Genomic DNA, 25,659 nt, shown 5'->3' on the forward strand with positions numbered 1-25,659 from the left:
CACAATGTCACTGAGAACAATTCATAGGTTTCAATACTGATATGCAGGATGCTTTGCCAAAGATATATAACAGGATATCAGGCTTGTGTTGTATGTGTGTAATCTTATACTGAACATTAATTACATAAGCAGGTAATTGCTACAAGCATAGAAAAATGTGTTCAGGTCTCTTTACATAATTTTCCTTTATCACTGAAATTCACAAGGTGACAAAATAATGAAATCTCTAAGCAATGTAGATATCTTAAACACAAATTACTCAAGATAAATAAATGAATTTAAGCTAAAGTAAAGGAGCACACAACTTACCTATCCAGTGAAGCCTTGGTCATAAGACTTTTATCTAAACTTGAATTCAAGGTGTTGTTCGGGTTTCTCCTTTCTTTAATTTTTCTGTCAAAATAATAAAAATGAAATTTGAATATCTATCAGTACAGCTTAAAATGAATCCCAGCAACAATGATAATTCAAGAGAAGCATTCATGAAAGACATCAAAATCAAATTAAATTCCGTTTTATCAAAAAGTACCAAAATAGAACTTTTGTGACATGGATGGTTGAATAAAAGACAAAAATAAAATCAACCACATCTAAACAAAAGTATAAAGAAGGGAGGGCCATTGTGGCATAAAGAACTAGGTTTTGTGGCCTACAAAAGGACAGTAATGAAATACCACACAGTCTCATAACAATCACATAACCTGAGATATTCTTAATATTCATGCTGAATGTTGCCAAGCTACACTGCAGCTGTAAAACACGAAATTTGACAAGATATATCTTGGGGTCTTAATTTGTCTTTTGAATTTCTTTTTACATTGTTAATTTTGTATTTCTGGTAAAATTCACTGATCTTTCTTAAAATTTACCAAAAGGGTAGCAGCCACTTAAAGGATTATGAAATTAATGGCAAACAAAACTACATATATATCTATAATTTATCATACAAAATAAATGCAATTTTAAAGTATTAGGAACAATTGTTTTGTTTGGGATTTTAATAAAAAGATATACAAGTAAGGTTATATAAAAACATTAGGAGGAATATCAAACATACTGAATATGACTTATTAGTATGGTTTAGGGAGCTGTGGTTTCAGTGCAATATACATGACAGCCATAGACTGTGAACGAATGTGGCCTTCGTTGTCTTTTCCTAGCGCTACCTCGTGTGCATGTGGGGGGAGGGGTTGTCATTTTATGTGTGGCGGGGTGGCGACAGGAATGAATAAAGGCAGCAAGTATGATCTACGTACATGTGTACATATGCATATGTCTGTGTATGTATATATATGCATACGTTGAAATGTATAGGTATGTATATGTGCATGTGTGGACGTGTATGTATATAAATGTGTATGTGGATGGGTTGGGCCATTCTTTCGTCTGTTTCCTTGTGCTACCTCGCTAACGTGGGAGACAGCGACAAAGTATAATAATAATAACATAATAATAGTCTGGTTTAAAGGGACTGGGAAGAAAGATGAAAATGAGTTAATGCTGGATTAGAGGGTTATATTTGCCTTGCTTATTTTACTGCATTGTAACAGTATTGAAATCTAGGATTAATTCTAAACCCACTGAAAGTCAAATGAGCTTCGAAGTAGTATTGCATTAATACAGTTACTAAGGAGCCCACTATCTGCAGAAATGAAAATAATCTTGGGTTACTGGCAACACCCAAATGCATCATCGCCATGTCCAACCTCTTGGCCCATGTAGCTGTTCTCAACTTTCCCAGCTGTTTTTTTCACAGCTGCTACATTCCTTTCCAGACAGCCAATAATTACTCTAAAACTGTTATCATCCTGAAATGGTCATATTCATATCAAAGCAAAACCAATATCAATTCTAAATATTGTAGGAACATTATGTCCAAGAATTAGGGTCATTACTTTAGATGCCATTGATTAAGAGATTCGTATGGACAGATTTTTTGTTGGTTTAAAATAAAGTAGGTTTCAAAGTTTGGAAATCCTTTTCTTCACAAAGTAGTATCCTATGAGCATGAGATACTCTCCATCATAAACTGGGTCATGGACCTAACTCACTGTCTTACTGGTAAGTGCTTACTGGGTTTCTCCATCTGTGGTAAATACAGAGAGCTTGCTTTGGGCCAGCCTTATAACAATCAAAGACAACAAAAATAATGACACCACTGTCCTATTTGCTTCTAGGGATTAACACATTGAGGTACTAAGAATTTGCAGTGCACAGGCATCAACCCAAATGTCATCAAAGCTGACTTAGAAAGAAAAGTTCTTTCAAATTCAAAAAATACATTTCTTTCTTCTGCAGTCCATCCCATGGACATGACAGCATTCAAATAACTCTTAAACTCAAAACTGGAAACAAATTTCTTTCAAAGGTGATCTGAAGGCAAACTAGAATCTGTTCCTCCTGATGGAGGAATTCCCAGACTCAAAGGTGAGCATGTTTGATCCACAATGCCTTAGCTAGCATACCATCAGCTAAAGATGTTAAATGAGCACTACGGAGAAGCCATAGGTTACCCCTAAGAATCTATTTTGACTAAAATAAACTCTTACCTGACTTCTTCTTGATACCTGTCAGCCTCAATCTTTGCCTGGTCAATATAATAAGCCTTGGTTTCAGAGTCTATAGCTTTCCATCTTGAAGCCATCTCCTTTGCGATGAAAGCAAAGTCTGCTCCAGGATTTTCAGATAAAACTGTAGATGGTAAGAAGAAAAACCTATACTAGTTAAAAGGAAAAAATGCAAGTAGGGAAAGACCAGAAACTATAAAGAAAAATTGAATGAGAAGAAAAATGCAAAATAATAATTTTTGAAGCACTGAATAGTAAATAAGAATGGGAACTCAAACTCGAAGTTTGAAGTACCATAAATGTGGCTGAAGGTACAAAGTGAATTAAGTAATGCTGTTGGAGTAGGTAATACGAAAATGTCCTAAGTTTGTTTTGTGCTTGTTGCCCATTGTGGGCACTTGGTAGAGCCTAATCTCATAATCTGTGCTGTCTAGCATTCCTATCCACATATGAAGGAACTAATGAGTTCTTTACTGAAGAGAGGCATTAAAAATGGTTGCCAGATGTCAGTCCCAACTTTTAACAAGCATGCAGAAATATCAAGAAGGCTTAGCTACCTAGGGATAGCTTGGGGGGTAGGACATCGCACATTCGTTCCACCTAGGTCCCCAACTAAATAAATAGCATAAGAATGCAAGAGTGTGAGTGGTTCTGAAGACAGAAACGGACATGCAATAGTGTGAGTGGTTCTGAAGACAGAAACGGACAATCATCATATCTGCATGTGTCAGGAGAACCTAAAGAGTTATTTGGGATGAATCTTCAAGGGCAGACTTAATATCCAAGGAATGGGAGTCAAGTCAGAGGGAGAATCATGTGCTGGGGTCATGTTGGTACAAACTTGGATTCAATAGCAATGGCAAGCAAATATTCAAAGGCTTTAGCAGCAAACCAAGGTTAAAATCTCAATATGGTGCTGTGTTTGAATGGCTGGGATAGTTAAAGTGGCCTGTAACACTAGTTTTTTGCACTTCAAATCAAAAACAAATCTGCTATCTATAGGAAACAACAATTCAGAAATCAGAAATCCTGAAAGGATTTTGATAAGAAACTGCTGTGTGTCAGAGAGAGATTTCTATCAAAGCACCTCCTTGAAAGGAATAATCATAAGTACCCACCATCAGGTACAGTTGTATGTCAACCAATGATTTCATTGTGCTTGTACAAACGATTAAAGTAACCACTGATAACTGTTTGTACAGTATGTGGAATGAGTTCTGAATTCCTTGGGCCCCATCTCTTGAGTTTTCCTTCAAAATATGGGAGAATGTATGGATTAAGTTTGAGCAAGTAAATACTGCTTAATGCAACTGTCAAAAATAGTGCTATGAAGACAGTTGACTCTATTCATAATACAAAAGTAGAGTTCTGCAAGTTAGAATTGGAAAAAATTAAAGACAAGTTCAGCCAGCTAGCCAAAGGTTTTCTCGACTTACCCCTGACATATCCTTGTAACACCACAGGCACCAAAACCTATATAGTTGGCAAACAGGATATGTTAGCTATTAATACCAGAATGTTGAGCTTTGATTTTGAATGAGACTTAAGGTTTCTTTTTCTTTTTTACATAAACATATTTGTCATTTCCTGCATTAGGGAGGCTGCATCAACAACAGCTGCCAGAGCCTTAGAGACATAAATCTTCACTTGGCCCTCTTCTCTGTTCCTTCTTTTGGAAAGTAAAACAGGAGGAATGAATTTAAGGCCCCTACTCTGACCCCTTTTAGTCACCTTTTATGACATGCAGGGAATATGTGGGCAATATTCTCTCTCCTCTATCCTCAGGACTGTGTGAGAATAAAGATGCTAGTGGGGAGATGGGGAACATGAAAGATGGAAGTTCCTCTGATATGGTGGAAAAAAGTTTGTGTTTAGAATACACTGTCTTGAGGATAAGGTAAAGAACTTGTAATGCACTGCACAGGAACAAAAGTGTCAAAAATTTTAGTAGAAGCTGATACATTGAAAAATTCCATTGTGGAGCATGACTGTAAGAGTGTTAAATTTAAAGATGTTTAAAGCATGCATGTGGATATATGCATGAACTCCCAAGGAAGGCAGATGACATTAGAAAATAAAGCTTCCTAATACAGAAGAAAAACTGAAAAAAGGAAAGAAATGAAACAGTGGCTCTGAGAGAGAATTTTGAGGTTAAAGAGAAAAGTCACAGAACAGAGATGGATGAAGAGGAACAAAAGTGTGGGAATTCTGAATCAGAAACACTGCCACCATCTTACCACTTGGGTAGTTCAGAGGACCACAGAATAAGAATTTTTATCAACATACATATGTTTAAAAACCTTTCTGATGGTTAATAAAGTTCGAGAGATGGGGCTATAAGAATGCAGGACTTGCTCTCCTTACTGTGCAAATAAGAAATTACTCTGTCTATACCTACATAATGAAAATCATAGCTTGACAAATGACTGTAGTTTACAGAAGGGATAATACAATGCATCCTTTTGGGGAGATGCTCTGAGAAAAGGCTGTTCCTCTCAAGAGGGAGTCTATTAAAAAAATCTTTTCAGGATGGGCAATTTCTAAGCAGTTGTCTCCCACAGACTGGATTCTTAGCAATATCTGAAATGCTAAATAAGATAGTGTTTTATGCCACTTTAAACAGACCCAGCTGTTTAAACAAAGCAACATATTGATATCTAAACCATGGTGTGCTGCCAAGGCCTTTAAATCATCATGTGCTACTGCCATTTAATCTGTGTACCAATGACCCAATCATGTGACCCTTCTGCTAACTCAATAGCCCTTGCTCAGAGATAAGTCTATCTCTTACAAGTTACAATATCAAAATCACTATGGTCTCCTCACACATACAAATATGATAGTTGGTTGTTTTCGTCTTTTGAACCACACATAATATCACTTGTTTACACTGTTTAGTAGGGAAGGTGCCCAGGTGGTGTGACTGCTTGGTTTCTTATCATTATGGTTACCTATGGGTAACTGAGGCTTGTTGACATATTTGATGCTAGTTACAGCTGGGAGTGTTAACATGGTTCCTTTACATGTATTTGGAAAAATTGGCAGCACAAGTTTAAGAATATGGCCATAGCAGGTGCCCAAATATAGTTCTGGAATAGTATTTTAAGGATTAATCATAAAATGCAAAATATTGAATTCAGGTTAAGCACAAGTCAAGCTTAGAAGGTTTATACATTACCAACATCATAATACTAGTCAGAAGTAAAAAAACAAAACAAAGCAGCGAAATATCATAAAATGATGAGGAAAAATGAAAATTTCAAGAAGTGAGAGTACAAATCTTGTATGTGTTATAAGAGATCTGAAAAATGGAGTTTAAATACAAAATGGGATGTACTGCAAATGTGGCAATAGACGTAAAATGTATTAGTAAATGCAGGAGTGTACGAATAATGTAACTTTCTTTTGTTTATAATGATGCACTCTTATCTAGCATCCCTAAATCATCTTTACCAAGTGATAATTCAAATTTACATTATACATGTGAGCATGAAAACATTACAGGATGTGGTAAAGAGTTCCAATGTCAAACCTCTATTAATTCATAATCAGTTTGATTCCATTCCCATTAAAGGTACCTCATGTTTACTAATGCTCCTAATGAGAAAAACAGATATCTGAAAGATGGTACAGCACCATGAGTTCGTATGTCTCTTGAAAAAAGGATGAAAGGACTTGATGCTTTCTTTACAGGTCTCCCATGGACAAAGTCATAGCAAGCTGGGCCTAAAGAGTTGAGCTTAGTTTTCTTGGGTGGAGCAGTCTGAGATGTTTGGATTTCAGAGGATGATGATGGTCTTGTTCTCTTCTTTAACCCACTTCCGAGAGAATTTGTGCAGCTTGCTAATTTTGTCCTATCATTAGGCTTGACAAGTTGAACAGTCTGTATAAGATAGCAAGTAATGTCTATAAACGTGAATATCATGAACAAAATGAGAACAGTGTCTCTAATAAAATATTTGGAAATGTTTTTCCATGACAGGTAGTTTTATATCAATAAACAAACCACAGCAGAGAATACTAATATGCAGAAAAATTAGTTTCATTACCTGCCATAATCAAGATACATACAAAATCCCTACCATTTTTGCAAAGCTCAAGATTCTATTAAAATATTCAGAAAAAAAATACACCACTAGAAAATATCAATCTTGAATGATGTCTTTTTCATGCTCCTAGCCAATTTGGAGGAAATGTGTGTTAAGAAATGTAAATGTGTAACAAAGAGACACTGAATGCTTGTGGAAAGACAGCTAGTAATCCATGTGTGGGTGAGGCAGATGGAAAAGACAAATACCTGGGTCAGAGGAGTGCAACTTGAAAACCAGTTAAGTGCCGGCTCACTAACCCTCCTGATACCCAGGTGGGTATTACTAGTAATATATCTCCTTGCTTGGTGGCTGCCTACCACCTCCTACTACAGTTCCTTTCTCTAAAATACTTTTGATTTTTCATTAGGATGGTAAAATATTCCAGCGACTAACCTGAATATTTTCTCCATTAATTATATGTCCTTTACTCCAACTGCCTTTCTCTGGTACTGATGTTTTGTATAATTCTGAAGTTTCCTCTTGAGAGAGAAGTTTTTGTAAATCTTTTGTATTCGTCTTTCGTAAAATGGAAGTTTGTCTAGAGTCTGAATCCTGCCTTTCTTTACTGATGATACTGTGATTTATCTGATCTGAGTTTCCCTTTTCTGTTCTCAAATTCTGACAGGTCTGGTCGTCCGTGTTACTGATACATACATTCTCAGAAGAGGGAAGTGGGGCAATTTTGAAGACAGGTATTCCATCTGATCCCATTAAAGATTCATGGAGATGACTGGTGTTATGCTTTGACTGGGATTTACCTAAAACATTTTGCTGATCATTTTGGTTGGACACATGCCATTCTATCGTTTCAGGTTTGGACATTTGATTTGCTTTACAAGCATCATTAAATGAACTATCTAATTCAAAAGACAATGGTGCAACACCTGATGTAACTTGTTTATTAGAATCCAATAATATGGAATCCCCAGAACATAATGCACTGAAGTCACTGTCTGTTTTTTCCAAGCGATTTCCTGAGTCTTTTTCAAGGCTAATGCAACTTTCTGATACTGATGGGAAGATTCCACTAGTCTCGCTCTTTTGGGTACTTGTGACTAAATTCTTTTTGACATCAGTATTCTCTTTATTGCTTTTGCCACTGGCTATTGGTCGTTGGGCTTTGTTAACAACTGCTACTGCTTTATCTGGAGAAAAGCTCATAAATCCTAGGCCTTCTTTCACAATAATTGAACGAGACGACTGAGGGCCAACATTTCTTTCCCTTAGTCCATCTAATGCCCCAGGACTTTCATTTGTGAATCTGAAATGTGTAGGAACTTCATTTCTTTTGTCTAGAGGGACTTGCTTTGTAGTCATAACTGTGCTCCTTATACATGGCCCATCAAATTTTTCCTCTTCAGATGCCACATGGTTATTTTCATCATTCATGTGTTGAAATGTGTTGTTTTTGGACTGATTACATTTTTCAAAAGCAGGAGAGTTTGTTTTTTCCTGAGGTTGTGAGACACAGGAAAAGGTACAAGTGATTTCTGAGTCTGCTTCAAGACATCCCTCAGTTCTCTTCTTTCCATTGTATTTCTTTAATTTTTCAGCAGGACCATACAATTCTGTCAGCAATTCATGTAGTATCTCAGAAACTATTTCCTGAAAAATCATCAATGCCAAAATCAGTTTCATATTGCAAAAAACTATTCAATTTATGTATGCTCTTTTAAAATTATCAAAGTCTCCATGTACGAAAAAGCATACTTGAAGAAATTGTGCTACAAAATTGCATGTATGGAAATGAGTATGAATATGCAGGATAAAAGTAATTATGCAGACAAAATGCATTTTAAAAGAAGTGGATAGATAGGTTATACAAAGAAGGAAAGACAAATGGAGGAAGAGAATTCCATGGCTTAGATGTTCAAGAGAAGGTGGTATAATAATAGTCAATTCTCTAATGGCTGGTCTTCACACAGAAACTAAAAGAAGCACCAACCAGCCAAAATAACACCTGTAGACAAGAAAGAGAGCAGCACCAATGCAACATACAGAAAGGGATGGTTTGAGAGAAAGGATGCCAGGAGGCCTTTGATTCCACTCTGGTTGATAAAGAGGCAGAGAAAGATTCACCCCAGATGTTTAGCAATACTCCAAACTAGGATGTATAAAAGCCCTGCAGTTGTGAAAAATCTACTCACGAGAAAAATAATCGTGGCACCTATAAAACACCATAAGCTTTAAGGAAGAAGAATTTGTAATGTTGATTATAAAGGGTTTCTAGGATAAAGTAGAGGAGAGGGTTATACCCAACAAATTTATATAATTACAAGGGTGAACTGTGCTGTTCTGAAACTGAAAAGAAGGAAATGAATGACACTTAGATGTATAGGAAGAAATTGCATTTTAGCACTATCAAATTTAACTAGGTTACTGATTCCCTATTCTAGGATGCTGAAAAATTAAGGGAGAATATATATTCCGTATGAGAGAGAGAGGAAGAATTAGAAGGAAGAGGGGAAGAAAAGTGAATTGAAGTATCAAAGAGGAATCATTATCACGAGTAAATAGGGTTAGAAGTAGAAGACAGATCATTTACTGAGAGAAGTTGCTCAATCAACAACAAACATTTTTGTTAAACATCTCACTCTACAGATGAACACATGGACACATAGGCAAGAATACAACAATTGCAAAAAAACAAATTGTAGAAAGCATAAAAATAACTTTAAAACTCATGGAAGTCATTTCTTTTGTACAGTGTCTGCCAATGAGTAAAGTAAAATGAAAGCCCTGCTCCCATTGCATTAATACTAAAGGCATGGGTCCCAGTAACATACTATGGTTCACCTAGTGCCTGACCATAAAAGTAGGTTTACCTTATGCAAGCCAACCCACTGCAAGTTTTAAGGATGCTCTTTGGATGATAATACCAGGGAGGGATAACAACTAAAACTGATAATTATAATAATGAGTTTTGAATTAATGTGGCCCACACTTCTACTGAAGATGAGACTTTGGGATGAAATAATAAAGTAGTTAACAGAGTAAGAGCAGATGACAATGTTTTGAAAGAGGGAAACAGAATTAGTAAATTAGACAAAGTTGGCTTCAGCAAGGAAGCTAAAAGAAGAAATGGAAATATGAAGATCAAATGCAAACAAGGATGATATATCAATATCAAATAGGAATGAGGTGATAATGATCAAGAGACATATTCAAGTAAATGCATTATAAAAAGGAAACAATGAAGACGGAGAAAGTACTAGAATAGATGAGAGGAGAGCATGAAGGAATAAGAGAGAAGCAGCTACATAAACACACATAATCATGTGCTAAGCATACAAGATTCATCATGGACTATCATGTTCTGAATGCTGAATATATACATACATATATAATCATGTGCTAAGCATACAAGATTCATCATGGACTACCATATTCTGAATGCTGAATATATACATATAACAGGCAAACAGACATACAGGACATATCCAACTTCCTACCTCATCCTTTAAAAGGACCTTATCCTTGTTGGGTTCCAAGTTGATATCCACAGCATCTGGTGGAACAGACAAGGCCACAACACCAGTGGGATAATGGCCATGACAACCCTCAGACCTTTGGCTATAATGAGCTTTCACTATCTGTGGAGGAAAATAATTCACTTCATTAACTATGACTGACCTTTTACAAATGAAAAGGAATCCTGACAGCACCATGGGGAAGGCTATTAATGAAATACACAATAACAATAATAATCTTTTTCATCATATGATGGATTAGGGGAGGTACACATGAAGTGTGCCCTTTAACCCTCTCACTGCATGAAGTTTGTTTTATGTATTCCCTCCTGTTGAAAAAGAAATACAATGTTTTTTCCTTTTTTCCTTACACAAAGCAGCAGATAATTGACGAAAATACTCCAAAAAGTAACATACTTTCCTCCATATTTGTGTGGGAGGATGTAGTAACAGTTCATGGCTGGCAACACAGATCCTTCATACCTATGATGATTGTGGGTTTTCTCTTGATGTAATTTCATTTTACATACACCTTTGTCTCATTCTATGCACTGTGTGTATTATCTATATCTCATATGCATTATTTATGTATAAACTCATTATCTGCACGGAGACATGATTTACAAGAATAAATGAAAAGCTAATCTTACTCTGTTAGAAATATAAACAGTAATACTTAAGAAATTGCTTCTTTTACTGTAAAACTGACAACAGTTGCTCCGTAAATCTCACTTCCTTCCAAGATGATGCACTTACTCTTTCTTTGACAATTTATGACTGATAAATCTTGTTTTTCCAGCTGTGCTGTTAGGCTGGTAGTGACTTCTAAATATAAGATTTGGATACATACATTAAATGACAATGCAAATGAGGGTGTGAGGGTTTAGAGCCATGATCATGGCTCAGTGCACTGGACTACATTACCTCTTTAACCATTCCTTTCTGTGTATCACAATGTTGTTCCTCTCTCTGCGTTCTACAGGTATTATTTGGCTAGTATTCTTGCGAGCTGTGTGTGTGTGTGTGTGTGTGTGTGTGTGTGTGTGTGTGTGTGTGTGTGTGTGTGTGTGTTGAGTGTGTGTGTGTGTGTGTGTTTCCCCCCACCCTTCCCATCCACCCAGAACTTGGACCCAAGGCACACATCTGGCTGCTTCTTCCCACAATTTCTGTATGGAGACCATCCAAGTAAAGAATGACTCTTATGATCATTCCTGCTTACTTCTATCCAGCTGTATACAATTTTAGGAAGCTACTTGATGGTAAAGTTCAAGAGATTGGGCCTCTACAAGCACACAACTCTCCCAGTACTTCATAGATTGGTACCAGAATTATGAATAATTACATACACATGTTTACACATTTTCAAGAGTCCAAATCTACACTAAAAGCTAAGTGGAAAACCTGTTTTCATTAAATTGAAAATATCAATAATTTCATATATTTCTGAGACAATCTCACTGCCAGTGGCATTCATGTGACACTGATGCAATCTTGCTGTCATTCAGAAAGCTGTCCATACCACTAGCATGTGAATAAATTTCAATCAATGAAAGAACAAAATTTGTTGAGACTGTAAAAGTTGAGAAAAACCAAATATGATTTATGCACTATATACAACAGTGGAGCTCAATGAATACAGTCATATTAATGCAGCATGCAATGCACATGTAATAAAAAAATCTAAAAATCTATGATGGGATCAGTTTTACATTGTGACTACTTACCTTTTCAATAGCCTTGTTGGAAACTGGTCGCTGGTTGACCAAAATGAATAGACGATCTGTTGTTGATCGTCTAATATTTTGCTTACTGCAACTCTTAGGCTTTGGTAGGTACATCTCTAACTGTATCTGATGAGACAGAAAAGCAAACATTCTACAAGGAGAAGAAAATCTATTCATATATAACTAAAAAAGACAACTGAACTACTGTTAAGAGCTTTAACAATGGAAGCACTGCTTGTGCAGGAGAAATGGCATTATGAGTGATTAGCCTGAAACAAAAGTAGAAGTGCATTCACACCATGTAAGATGAGAGTGGGGTGCAGTAACTGTGCTGTACTGCTGAACCATGGTGGAACAAAATGAAAAAAAGAACAGTTCCTAAATACATACTACTTGCATCACATGACTTGTTGGATACAATGCTGGATAGCACTGATGATGAAGGGGATGTAAAAGTAATTGCTGGAGAAAGTTTTCTTGTTTTCAAAAGACAAGGGCAATCACAGTATCAAAGAAGATTGAATGAAAAGAATTTGAAGTTGTTAATGAGTTCTGGTATTTGGAAGAAAGGTCCAAAAAGGAAAGAAATAGATATGGCATAGCTGAGAGTGAAGTCATACAATGGATAGACCGGAATTGCACTGAAAGCACTGGTGAATGATTAACGTTCTGAGTAAGAGTAAGCTCTCGATGTGGAGTGCTTGTCCTGACTCTTAAATAGCAAAACGAAACCACAGTTTTTCTGAGTCCGAGTAAAAATGACAGCAGTAGAGACGAACAATAATCTCTTTTCATCTAGTTGGAGGCTTGTCATAGACAAAAGTCCACACCAAGGATAAGTCTTTTCTGAAATATAGAGAGGATTATGAAAGGAGAAAAAAGATCAGAGGGAAAGTATAAACAAATTTTGGAGAAAGTGAAAAACCTCTTTTTTAAAATGTGCCAGGTCATAATCATTGGGAAAGACATGAGAGAGTAGAGAGTTTAAGCCTCTGAGGTGTAAGGAAAGACATTCATCAAAACGGTTCACTCTAGAGTGACCAATGACCGCACTGTGGCATGCAGTAATTATGTTGGAATTAATTTAGACAAAGGAACGATGTGGAAAATCTGGTTACAGGAAACAGATGGAAAAACAAATGGATGAAATACTTTAAGTTGGAAATGAAGGATGAATGACAAATGAAAATTTAACTCTATAAAACAGCACAGTGGATGCTATATGAAGAGGCAGACCACAAAAAAAAAAAGAAACAAATAAACTGATGCAAAGAGTGATATGTTCAAGATTTCAGGTATCTCAAATAAGTATGCCAGATGAAAAAGTTATATGCACACAATAAACTTACTTATGCAGGCAAAGTGAAAAATTATCAACTCCATATATCTGTATTGACTTTTTAGAGGACAAGAGCAAGGGAAGGAGTAGCACTTCTCCTGAAACAGGAGTGCTGGGAGTGTGTGATAGAGTGTAAGAAAGTAAACTCTAGACTGATATGGGTAAAACTGAAAGTGGATGGAGAGAGATGGATGATTATTGATGTATATGCACGTGGGCATGAGAAGAAAGATCATGAGAGGCAAGTGTTTTGGGAGCAGCTGAGTGAGTGTATTAGTAGTTTTGATGCACAAGACCAGGTTATAGTGATGGGTGATTTGAATGCAAAAGTAAGTAATGTGGCAGTTGAGGGAATAATTGGTGGACATGGGGTGTTCAGTGTTGTAAATGGAAATGTGCTGAAAATGGACTGGTGATTGGGAATACCTGGTTTAAGAAGAGAGATATACATAAGTATATGTATGTAAGTAGGAGAGATGGCCAGAGAGTGTTATTGGATTATGTGTTAATTGATAGGCATGTGTAAGAGAGACTTCTGGATGTTAATGTGCTGAGAGGTGAAGATTTGTAGAGGTTTTCAGAAAAGAAGAGAGAATGTTGGGGTGATAAGAGTAGTGAGAGTAAGTGAGCTTGGGAAGGAGCCTTGTGTGAGGAAGTACCAGAAGAGACTGAGTACAGAATGGAAAAAGGTGAGAACAAAGGACGTAAGGGAAGTGGGGGAGGAATGGGATGTATTTAGGGAAACAGTGATGGTTTGCACAAAAGATGCTTGTGACATGAGAAGCATGGGAGGTGGGCAGATTATAAAGGGTAGTGAGTGGCGGGATGAAGAAGTAAGATTATTAGTGAAAGAGAAGAGAAAGGCATTTGGACAATTTTTGCAGGGAAATAATGCAAATGACTGGGAGATGTATAAAAGAAAGAGGCAGGAGGTCAAGAGAAAGGTGCAAGAGGTGAAAAAGAGGACAAATGAGAATTGGGGTGAGAGAGTATCATTAAATATTTGGGAGAATAAAAAGATGTTTTGGAAGGAGGTAAATAAAGTGTGTAAGACAAGGGAACAAATGGGAACTTCAGTGAAGGGAGCTAATGGGGAGGTGATAACAAGTAGTGGAGATGTGAGGAGATGGAGTGAGTATTTCGAAGGTTTGTTGAATGTGTTTGATGATAGGGTGGCAGATAAAGGGTGTTTTGGTTGAGGTGGTGTGCAAAGTCAGAGGGTTGGGGAAAATGATTTGGTAAACAGAGAAGAGGTAGTAAAAGGTTTGCGGAAGATGAAAGCCAGCAAGGCAGCAGGTTTGGATGGTATTGCTGCGGAATTTATTAAAAAAGGGGGTGACTGTATTGTTGACTGGTTGGTATGGTTATCTAATGTATATATGACTCATGGTGAGGTGCCTGAGGATTGGAGGAATGCTTGCATAGTGCCATTGTACAAAGGCAAAGGGGGAAACAGTGCGTGCTCAAATTACAGAGGTATAAGTTTGTTGAGTATTCCTGGGAAATTATATGGGAGGGTATTGATTGAGAGGGTGAAGGCATGTACAGAACATCAGATTGGGGAAGAGCAGTGTGAATTCAAGTGGTAAAGGATGTGTGGATCAGGTGTTTGCTTTCAAGAATATATGCGAGAAATACTTAGAAAAGCAAATGGATTTGTATGTAGCATTTATGGATCTGGAGAATGCATATGATAGAGTTGATAGAGATGCTCTGTGGAAGGTATTAAGAATATATGGTGTGGGAGGCAAGTTGTTAGAAGCAGTGAAAAGTTTTTATCGAGGATGTAAGGCATGTGTACATGGAGGAAGAGATGAAAGTGATTGGTTCTCAGTGAATGTAGGTTTGCGGCAGGGGTGTGTGATGTCTCCATGGTTGTTTAATTTGTTAATGGATGGGGTTGTTAGGGAGGTGAATGCAAGAGTTTTCGAAAGAGGGGCAAGTATGCAGTCTGTTGTGGATGAGAGAGCTTGGGAAGTGAGTCAGTTGTTGTTCGCTGATGATACAGCGCTGGTGGCTGATTCATGTGAGAAACTGCAGTAGCTGGTGACTGAGTTTGGTAAAGTGTGTGAAAGAAGAAAGCTGAGAGTAAATGTGAATAAGAGTAAGGTTATTAGGTAGAGCAGGGTTGAGGGACAAGTCAATTGGGGGTAAGTTTGAATGGAGAAAAACTGGAGGAAGTGAAGTATTTTAGATATCTGGGAGTGGATTTGGCAGTGGATGGAACCATGGAAGCGGAAGTGAATCATAGGGTGGGGGAGGGGGTGAAGGTTCTGGGAGCGTTGAAGAATGTGTGGAAGTCAAGAACATTATCTCCAAAAGCAAAAATGGGTATGTTTGAAGGAATAGTGGTTCCAACAATGTTATGTGGTTGCGAGGCGTGGACTATGGATAGAGTTGTGCGCAGGAGGGTGGATGTGCTGGAAATGAGATGTTTGAGGACAATATGTGGTGTGAGGTGGTTTGATCGAGTAAGTCATAATAGGGTAAGAGAGATGTGTGGTAATAAAAAGTGTGGTTGAGAGAGCAGAAGAAGGTGTTTTGAAATGGTTTGGTCACATGGAGAGAATGAGTGAGGAAAGATTGACACAGAGGATGTATGTGTCAGAGGTGGAGGGAACGAGGAGAAGTAGGAGACCAAATTGGAGGTGGAAAGATGGAGTGAAAAAGATTTTGAGTGATCGGGGCCTGAACATGCAGGAGGGTGAAAGGGGTGCAAGGAATAGAGTGAACTGGAACGATGTGGTATACCAGGGTCGACATAATGTCAATGGATTGAACCAGGGAATGTGAAGTGTCTGGGGTAAACCATGGAAAGTTCTGTGGGGCCTGGGTGTGGAAAGGGAGCTGTGGTTTCAGGTGCATTATTACATGACAGCTAGAGACTGAGTGTGAATGAATGTGGCCTTTGTTGTCTTTTCCTATCACTACCTTGTGCACATCTGGGGGAGGGGGTTGGTATTTCATGTGTGACGGGGTGGCGATGGGAATGAATAAGGGCAGACAGTATGTATTATGTACATGTGTATATATGTATATGTTTGTGTGGGTGTATATATATGTATACATTGAGGTGTATAGGTATGTATATTTGCATGTGTGGATGTGTAGGTATATACATGTGTATGTGGGTGGGATGGGCCATTCTTTCGTCTGTTTCTTTGTGCTACCTCGCTAATGCGGGAGACAGCGACAAAGCAAAATAAATAAAATAAATACTTTTTAGTTTACTTAGCACACTGGTCACATGCTCATGATGAGGGTGAATGAAATAAAAGGGTGTACGCATTTCCATGGAAATGCAAATGAAGTCAAAAATAATACACAAACATATGAGACATAAACGTCCCTTTGCCTGTCTGTAATCTTCTCCAGTTAACACAATATGCCAGTCATTATGAATCCCTCATATTTCTAACTAACCCTAAGTCATCTAGGAAAACTTCATGTACGTTGATCTACAAGCATAGCAAAATCATTTAACACACAAGATCAAAATTTAAAGACTGTCTGTACAAACTGTTGTAAAGAGAGTAACTAAAATCTTATCTAATGCTAATTACACCTCAACACTGCTAAACCTTGATATAAAAATGATAGATCTTGGAGTCTCTTCAGCTGCCTCATGAATAAAATTCCTGAATCAATATAACTCTAACTCAACATATAGACAGACTTAATGTATCTATAAACTACAATTTTTAGCTTATACTATGTAAATTATTTCAAAGTTCTTCTTAAAAAAATGACAGAACTTTACTTATAAAGAAAGAGATAAATCACAAGAATGTAATGTAACCCTTATATTTGCAGAATCACCTTAAGAACCAAAGGACATGTCTGTGTTAAAATATACTGTGGGACAGTACATTTCATCCAACAGAATCTGTCAACTGAGAGAGAACATATGAAACTAAACCTGTATGAGACGAAAGTTACATGGTGTAGAGGAAGACCCAAATATAAATTGCCAGTGCCAGCAAGAAATGAGTGAACATGGATACATCAGTTTCTATAATCAAAAGTAAAGCTTAAGTGAAGGAAAACTGGTAAAAGTTTTAAACTCCACAGAAATCAAATGTTCATATAGGGCACACACTTTATTACATACAATTTCCCTGTTGTTCTATCAACAATGGTAAATCATACACATAAAATTTACTGTAAATATAACTTCTTCTTAGTGATCTTGCACTTACATTTTCAATCTTTTTGGTTTTAGAGATCAGATCTTTAAACACAGATGGAAAAGTGTCCATAAGGGCAGCACGAAGGTCCATACTAGGATTCTTTTGGATGATGCTGATCCTGTTTGAGATGAGAACAAAAGCATATGAAAACACATCCAATATGATTGGTGATAAAAAATTTAGAATTCTTCTGAGGAGTTAGCATCTAAAGTATGACAAGAAAATGTATATTGAAGATGCGTACAACTATCTTTATGCTTACAATCCAGTGAATAATACTGATGGTAGTAATCTTTTTTCATGCTTGATCACCATTTCCCACATTAGTGAGGTAGCACCAAAAACAGACGAAGAAAGGCCACATCCACTCACATCCATTCTCAAGCTGTCATGTGTAATGGATGTAAGCCACATCTCCCTATACACAACCAGGCCCCACAGACTGGATGATTTTCATGCCCTGGTTCAGTCCATTGAGAGCTCATTGACCCCAGTTATTCATTTTATCTATTATACTCTGTCGCTGTCTCACGCTTTAGCGAGGTAGCGCAAGGAAACAGATGAAAGAATGGCCCAACCCACCCACACACACACATCCACACACGCACATATACATACCATATATTGACCCCAGTATACTACATTATTCAAATTCACACTATCCTGTGCATGCCTTTCACCCTCCTGCATGTTCAGGCCTCAATCAATTAAAATCTTTTTCACTCAATCCTTCCATGTCCTTGTTTCCCCCACTTCTGACACATACATCGTCACTGTCAACCTTTCCTCTCATTCTCTCCACGTCCATACCACTTAACCACACTCTCTTCATCTCTCTCAACCATGCTCTTTTTATCACCACATATCTCTCTTACCCTTTCATCACTTACTTTATCAAACCACCTGATACCACCTTTTTGTCCTCAATCATTTCATTTGCAACACATCCTCCTTCCTCAGCATAACCCATGCCGAACATCTATATGATATTGATGTGACTAGTATTCCTTCAAAGATACCCATTTTTGCCCTCCCAGATGAAGTTCTCTTTCCACACATTCTCCAGAGCCTCCAGACCCTTCATCTCCTCACCCACCCTATGACACTTCTGCTTCCATGATTCCATCCGTTGCCATGTCCACTTCCAGGTATCTATAACAATCACGTTGCCATGTCCACTTCCAGGTATCCATAACAATCACTTCCTCTAACTTTTCTGCATTCAAACTCACACACCAACTAACCTGTTCCTCAAACCTGCTAAACCTAATGACAGATATGCAGTAAAGAGGTCATGACAGAGCAAAATGATAGAAAAGTGTGGTGTGAATACCAGAACTGAGAACATACTCTTAAATCTATAATGAACTGATGTGTTAGCTTGGAGTGGTTAAGAGCATAACTTACTTATCATGCATGAGTGTTAGATGTACATTTGGAACAGCCAGACATATTGCCAATACAAGATCCTCCACTTTCTTCAACTCCTCTCGACAACGTTTAGAGTTGCTGTAAAACTGGCGTCGCACTGGGATTTTCTTGAAGAGATTGCTAACCACAACTGTTGTTCCTGTGAAAATGAGAAATCATTTGCAAACTTATCCTTAACTGCTAAATTCAGCTATGGTAAACATCAGCAACTAATATAAAAAATATCTAAGTTTGGTCAATATCTTTATTTAAGAACAGAAATATGAAAAGGAGAAGAACTGGAGATACAGTATAAATTCTGGTGAATGGTTAGAATAAAAACCTTGACCCATAAACTCTTATGGTCATCAAATGATTCAAAATTCACTACTAATTTCATTAACTGACAACTTAATTTGTCTGCTATAATATGAAATCAGTGTGGTTTGCTTAGTGTGTGTTGCTTCTGCCTTGCAGGCAGTTGGGTGGGCATCTCAGGTGGTATACATATGATAAATAATAAATTGTATATACAATTAATTCTTTAAAATGCCTATGCTTCATGCCATTTTCTGAAGTAATAATATTTGAAAAATGCATAAACATGAATGACAGAGCTGCACCACTCTTTCATACTGTCTTACACTACAAAGGAAAAAAAAAAGGAAAAAACGTATTCTCTATATATAAGTTATAAAAAAAGTGAGTATGCTTACAGTCAATGTTTTCACAAATAAAAACTAATGACTGTTAAAAACCAAATTGTAAAATCTTTTATAACACCTCTGTGTCCAGGAAGAAGAGGAAATATAAACCAGCTACAAACTGTCTTATCTCTGAGAAGGCTTGTTTAGCATCAAACTTTATCTTACTTCTAAGGAGAAGGCTATGGTAGTGAGAAATTAAAGAACAAAGAGAAAGAATAATCACAACCAAGTGATTATATCAAAAAAGAGCCTGGAATGACCATCACAATCCATGGAGAAAAGAAATTTAACTCTTTTCCACAACAAAATAGTCCCATAAACAGACTTTGCTGAAGCTGTCACATTATAAGAAATCTCCTTCAAGTCAGAGTCAAAAACGTCCAACTAAAAGAATGAAGGGACCTATGGATTATTTGGAAATGGCAGGAGCTTTGACCCACATGGAACAGCCCTAAAAATATCCTTTGTTGGAAGGAAAGGGGAATGGAGAACATAAGCACAGACCTGCAGCAATGCAGCAGGAAGTCTATATGATTCATTGTTCTTAAAGTTTATGAGATCCAACAAATGGTTCTTAACAATGGTAGATATGAAAGGGCTTCCTTTCCCATTAGTGAGAGGAGCATCAACAGGAGGAGGGGTGGGGTAAGTTTGTACACAGTCTGGAGCAAATTCAGGCTATCTAGTCAGCTACAGGGAGAAAGAAGATCCAGGAGCATCCTCAGCAGATGAAGCACCTAAGGTACTGCATCAGTTGTCAGTCGGTCCATAAAAAATTGGGGTATGCTAACCTTTTTAACCTGTATAAAATGACAGGCTCCCACAAGTTCTGTCTTTTTCTTTAACAAAAACATTGTGGAAGTAGCTGTTGTTCAAACAGCATGCAAGTAGCATGAAGTGAGTGAGTCAATCTGCAACACATTGAGCATCTCTCTAGGGTGAAAAAGCGTTTTAAAGAAGCATAACTACCATGGTAAACATATAGAGATCATTAGCATAATGTAACTCTCACAAATGGCAATACTGTAGTACAAACATGGTCTTGGCCAGAAAAGAAACTTTAGCTAGAGAGATGCCAAGATCCTTTGGTAAGAGAGATGATGACATTAAGGCTATGGATGGAAACATAACAGGTCAAACTGCAAATGAAAATGCTACACATGCTCTTTTCTAGACCTAAGCGTGGGGCTCAAAGTTGTTACCTAACTGCTTATTAAATCAGTGGACAGGGAACTCATTTTTTAGCATACTAGGACTAAAAGCACACCAGAATACTGCAGTAAAAAACGAATTCAGAACAAATTGTGTTAACACTTTGCATCAAAAGAACACTGTAGGCTGCTTGCAGGTGTTTTTGAAGACACTGTTATGGTGAATGAGGGGCAATATCATGAAAAACAAAATGCATGAGTCATACACCTCAGAAGTGCGCAATGTGTAAATTGTAAAAACTCACGTCCAGAGCAACAAACAACTTAAGTAGCCACTCCCAGTACTAACACTGCATACTCCTATTTTTTGAAACTTTTCCCACATTACTAGTTTGCAGATTTCATGTGAAAAATAGATATTTGGTGAAAATTATCTTCTGAATCTAGATTGTGAGAGAGAGCATCTATATCTACAGATCACCCCTTACACCTGTTTGTTTCGGAGTAAGTAAATCTACAAATTTCAATGTGTTTGTAATTCATACCTTCTTAACCCTACCCACTTAGAGGCATTTCACTGCATTTTTCTTGCATACTTTTCAGGCTCTATCTGATGAGAAGAACAAATAAGTGAAATGTATTTTGCTTTCGGTTTAACTTAAATTATAGGGAACCTATGGAATGCAACATTTTGATATCTGTAACCTAAGAAGCATCTGGTACACAAGAAACTGAAAAATAAAGAGTATACTTCTTTTCACATGACTGCAGTTTACATATTACAAAAATCGAAAGAAATTTCAAGAAAAACATCATTACATACCCCTGGATGTGGCTGTAGGTTTTCTGGAAGTTATATTTCCTTTGTGATCAAAGAAGTACATATAGCCAATGGAGCTTTCTTTGGTTTTTGTTGTTACAGTAACCTCTGCTACGGCACATAATGATGACAAAGCCTCTCCACGAAAACCATATGAAGTTAAAGATGCTGGAAATAGTGGAGATCATGCTATAATACACTCAACAAAGAAATCTAGAAGCAACAAGCAGTAGGGGTGATGTAATGAAAGGTATATTATTTAATCTACTAAACCATTCCTTGTTTCAAAAGCAGGATAAATCATGTACAGTCTTCCCTACACTTTGATCCATTTATCTACATCCTTTCCATGCTTTCCAAATGCCTAGATTTTCCTAACTTATCATCTATGTCATAAGTATCCACTTAATATCTCCCTACATTTGTAATTCTTAAACTCTATTGTTTCTTCCACATCTCAAAAATCTGAACACACTTCAGTCAGACAGCTGCACTCTTCTCTTTTTCAATCCTGTATATTTGTCTCAGTAATTACCAGAACACTATCTGGCACATCACAATGTAAATCTACCATTTATATAAGTGACTGAAATCTTTATGAATATCAATCCAAGACCAATTCATTCTATTACATTCTCAACATATGTGTCTTCGTTTCAGACATATCTAAATTCATTTTTCTCTGACAAACACTTACAAATGTTATTGTGAATGTAATGTCTTTGCACTCCAACCTAAACATACCCAGGTAACATTACATTATCCTTAAAACTCCAACTAACCTTAAACAACTTGTGATTAAAGTTTGTAATTTGGTTCCTAAGGCACACTTTAAAATATTTAAGTATATATGACAAAGTAGATAACTGTTAAATTCCTATCATTATATTTACAGTTGAACTTAAGGTAACATGATATGTATGTTGCCATCCAAGTCAATCTCAGTACTAGTCCACTATCATATCATATACTTCCTTATAGAGTTGTTTTGATATTCAAACAGTTCTAAACACCTAACAGCCTATCAGTAATGATCTACTTGGAAAAATACCTTCTTTTAGCACTTCCCTCTTTTCTTTCATACTTATTCACCATTTTCCATGTTAGCAAGATAGCACCAGGAACAAACAAAGAAAGGGTCCATAGAGCTTTCCATGGTTTCCATTAGCTGCTACATATGCACCCCTGGTTCAATCATTTGACAACATTTCACTCCCTGTATACCACATTCCTCCAATTCTCTCTATTCCATGTATGCCTTTCACTCTCCTGCATATTCAGGCACCAAGTAATCAGAATTTTCTTCTCTCCATTCTTCCACTTCCAACTTTGTCTCTCTTTCTCTTTGTTCCCTCCACTTTTGACATTTATACCCTCTTAGTCATCCTTTCCAAACCATTTCATCACATCCTCTTCAGCTCAATCAACCATACTTTTCTTACTACCATACCTCTCTCTTATCAAATAATCTATTTGATCAATTCTCCATACATCACATATTGTCCTTAAACATATCATTTCCAATATATTCACTCTGCTCCATAATTTTTCATCTTGGGGCCCATGCCTCACATCTGTACAGCATTGTAAGGATTACTTTATCATCTAATATTTGCCCTCACAGACAGTGACCTCTCTTTCCACACACTCCTCAATATTCCCAAAACCTTTATCACTCGTTCATCCTATGGCTCACTTCAACTCCAATGATTCCACTCTGCCAAATCCACTCCCAAGTAACAAAAGCTGCACTTGCTTTAGGATATGTCCTTAAACTCCAACTTACCTTTTCTCATCACTACTAAATATAGTAGCCCTTGCTTTCATTCACATTTACTCTCAACTTTCTCTTTTACACATTCTCCCAAACTCAGATACCAGCCTTAGAAGTTTATCAGTCTAATCTTCCACCAGCAATTCTTCAACAGCAAAAAGCAACTGACTCACCTATGAGGCCCCCCCACCCCTGAGAGACTGCAGACCTACACCTCTTTAGAAACTGAAATACAAAAAGGGGAGGATTTTCAGCTTCCTGCTTCCACCCATTTTCACTGCCTTCTACAACAAACAGTGGATATTTGGAAAGTGTTCTTTATCCCCATCCCATGAGTAATCATATGTAAACAATAAATATTAGATTTATACACTATTCCACATATAATGAAAACCTTTGGCGGGCCACATAAAGATGAAGATTCGGCTGCTAAAGCTTCTCAACTCAAAGCAAATCACAGAAGGAGCTTCAGCAACATTCCTTGTATTCAACTAAAAAATGTGAGTTCACCACACCTAAGTCAGAGAATGATGAAATTTTGGAGGTATAGTGTGGCTTAGCAATGAATTTCATATCTTCTTCACAAATACCACTGCCATTGTCACGAACTTCAAGACGAGAAAACCCATAGCTCTCCTGGAAATAATATTTATTGATGAGGATTCCTATACTTTATTTCCATACATATATAACTTGACTGTGAATAAAGGTTAAAGTTCAACACTGTTTCCAAATAACAAATATGAACTCAACTTATGTTAATGATCTGAATCTCCTGAATTCTATGAACTAACCATTCTAACACACACTGCTGTGGCTTTTGCATCTAGAGAATTTTCCACGAGTTCTTTAACAATAGAAGCTGGAGTAGTTATGACCTGTGTACTTTTGATGAGTCGCACTGTATCAGGAGGGAGAGCATGCAGATCCATACTTGTAGAGATGCTTCACTTCACCTGCAATTGAATGCTTTTTTTACCAACCTCTTGAGAAGCATAATATCATCCAAAGTAAAAAGAAAGAGAATATGTTTTTAATACATACATATATTATTTTCATTCATACATGTTCGTCATTTCCCACATGAGCAAGGTAGTGTCAAGAACAGATGAAAGAGCCTTAGATGGAAATTTCCTCACTTGGCTCCTTGCCCTGTTTCTCTCTTCTGCTCCTCTCAGTTGCCATCTGCGAGACACATGGAATATGTGGGCTGTATTCTTTCTCCCCTATCTCCAGGGTTAAAGAAATAAGTTTGAATGGAGAAAAACTGGAGGAAGTAAAGTGTTTTAGATATCTGGGAGTGGATCTGGCAGCAGATGGAACCATGGAAGCGGAAGTGAATCATAGGATGGGGGAGGGGGCGAAAATTCTGGGAGCCTTGAAGAATGTTTGGAAGTCGAGAACATTATCTCGGAAAGCAAAAATGGGTATGTTTGAAGGAATAGTGGTTCCAACAATGTTGTATGGTTGCGAGGCATGGGCTATGGATAGAGTTGTGCGCAGGAGGGTGGATGTGCTGGAAATGAGATGTTTGAGGACAACATGTGGTGTGAGGTGGTTTGATCGAGTAAGTAATGTAAGGGTAAGAGAGATGTGTGGAAATAAAAAGAGTATGGTTGAGAGAACAGAAGAGGGTGTTTTGAAATGGTTTGGGCAGACTGAGGAAAGATTGACCAAGAGGATATATGTGTCAGAGGTGGAGGGAACGAGGAGAAGTGGGAGACCAAATTGGAGGTGGAGAGATGGAGTGAAAAAGATTTTGAGTGATCGAGGCCTGAACATGCAGGAGGGTGAAAGGAGTGCAAGGAATAGAGTGAATTGGAACGATGTGGTATACCGGGGTCGACGTGCTGTCAAAGGATTGAACCAGGGCATGTGAAGCGTCTGGGGTAAACCATGGAAAGTTGCGTGGGGCCTGGATGTGGAAAGGGAGCTGTAGTGTCTGTGCATTATTACATGACAGCTAGAGACTGAGTGTGAACGAATGTGGCCTTTGTTGATTTTTCCTAGCGCTACCTCTCACACATGAGGGGGGAGGGTTTTTTTTATTTCATGTGTGATGTGGTGTTGATGGGAATGAATAAAGGCAGACAGTATGAATTATGTGCATGTGTATATATGTATATGTCTGTGTGTGTATATATATGTATACGTTGAGATGTATAGGTATGTATATTTGCGTGTGTGGACGTGTATGTATATACATGTGTATGTGGGTGGGTTGGGCCATTCTTTCACCTGTTTCCTTGCGCTACCTCGCTAATGCAGGAGACAGCGACAAAGCAAAATAAATAAATGAATAAATAAATAAACACCACAGGCAAGATAACTACCATTTCATTCAATTACTAACTCATTTACAAACTGAATCTCTGAATCTGAACAAAGTACAATTCAGAAATCATTCTTGGATACC

General features: G+C 37.4%; 1 protein-coding gene across 4 annotated transcripts in view; it reads right to left on the reverse strand.

The window, feature by feature from the left end:
• The window catches only part of LOC139756798 (PMS1 protein homolog 1-like), a 48,833-nt gene that overhangs the window by 16,138 nt on the left and 7,036 nt on the right, over positions 1–25,659 (reverse strand). For all 4 annotated transcript variants that reach the window (XM_071676600.1, XM_071676599.1, XM_071676601.1 and 1 more), the window contains exons 3-13: positions 24,038–24,199; positions 23,759–23,879; positions 21,473–21,637; positions 18,789–18,951; positions 17,391–17,499; positions 11,853–11,978; positions 10,111–10,251; positions 7,052–8,263; positions 6,204–6,450; positions 2,550–2,691; positions 310–393 (exon numbers count right to left, since the gene is read on the reverse strand). In XM_071676600.1, coding sequence (XP_071532701.1) covers positions 310–393; positions 2,550–2,691; positions 6,204–6,450; positions 7,052–8,263; positions 10,111–10,251; positions 11,853–11,978; positions 17,391–17,499; positions 18,789–18,951; positions 21,473–21,637; positions 23,759–23,879; positions 24,038–24,175 — 2,648 coding nt within the window. In that variant the 5' untranslated portion in view covers positions 24,176–24,199. The remainder of the gene's footprint in view (positions 1–309; positions 394–2,549; positions 2,692–6,203; positions 6,451–7,051; positions 8,264–10,110; positions 10,252–11,852; positions 11,979–17,390; positions 17,500–18,788; positions 18,952–21,472; positions 21,638–23,758; positions 23,880–24,037; positions 24,200–25,659) is intronic.

This window comes from Panulirus ornatus, chromosome 23 (genome assembly GCF_036320965.1).
Source record: "Panulirus ornatus isolate Po-2019 chromosome 23, ASM3632096v1, whole genome shotgun sequence".
Classification (NCBI taxonomy): domain Eukaryota; kingdom Metazoa; phylum Arthropoda; class Malacostraca; order Decapoda; family Palinuridae; genus Panulirus; species Panulirus ornatus.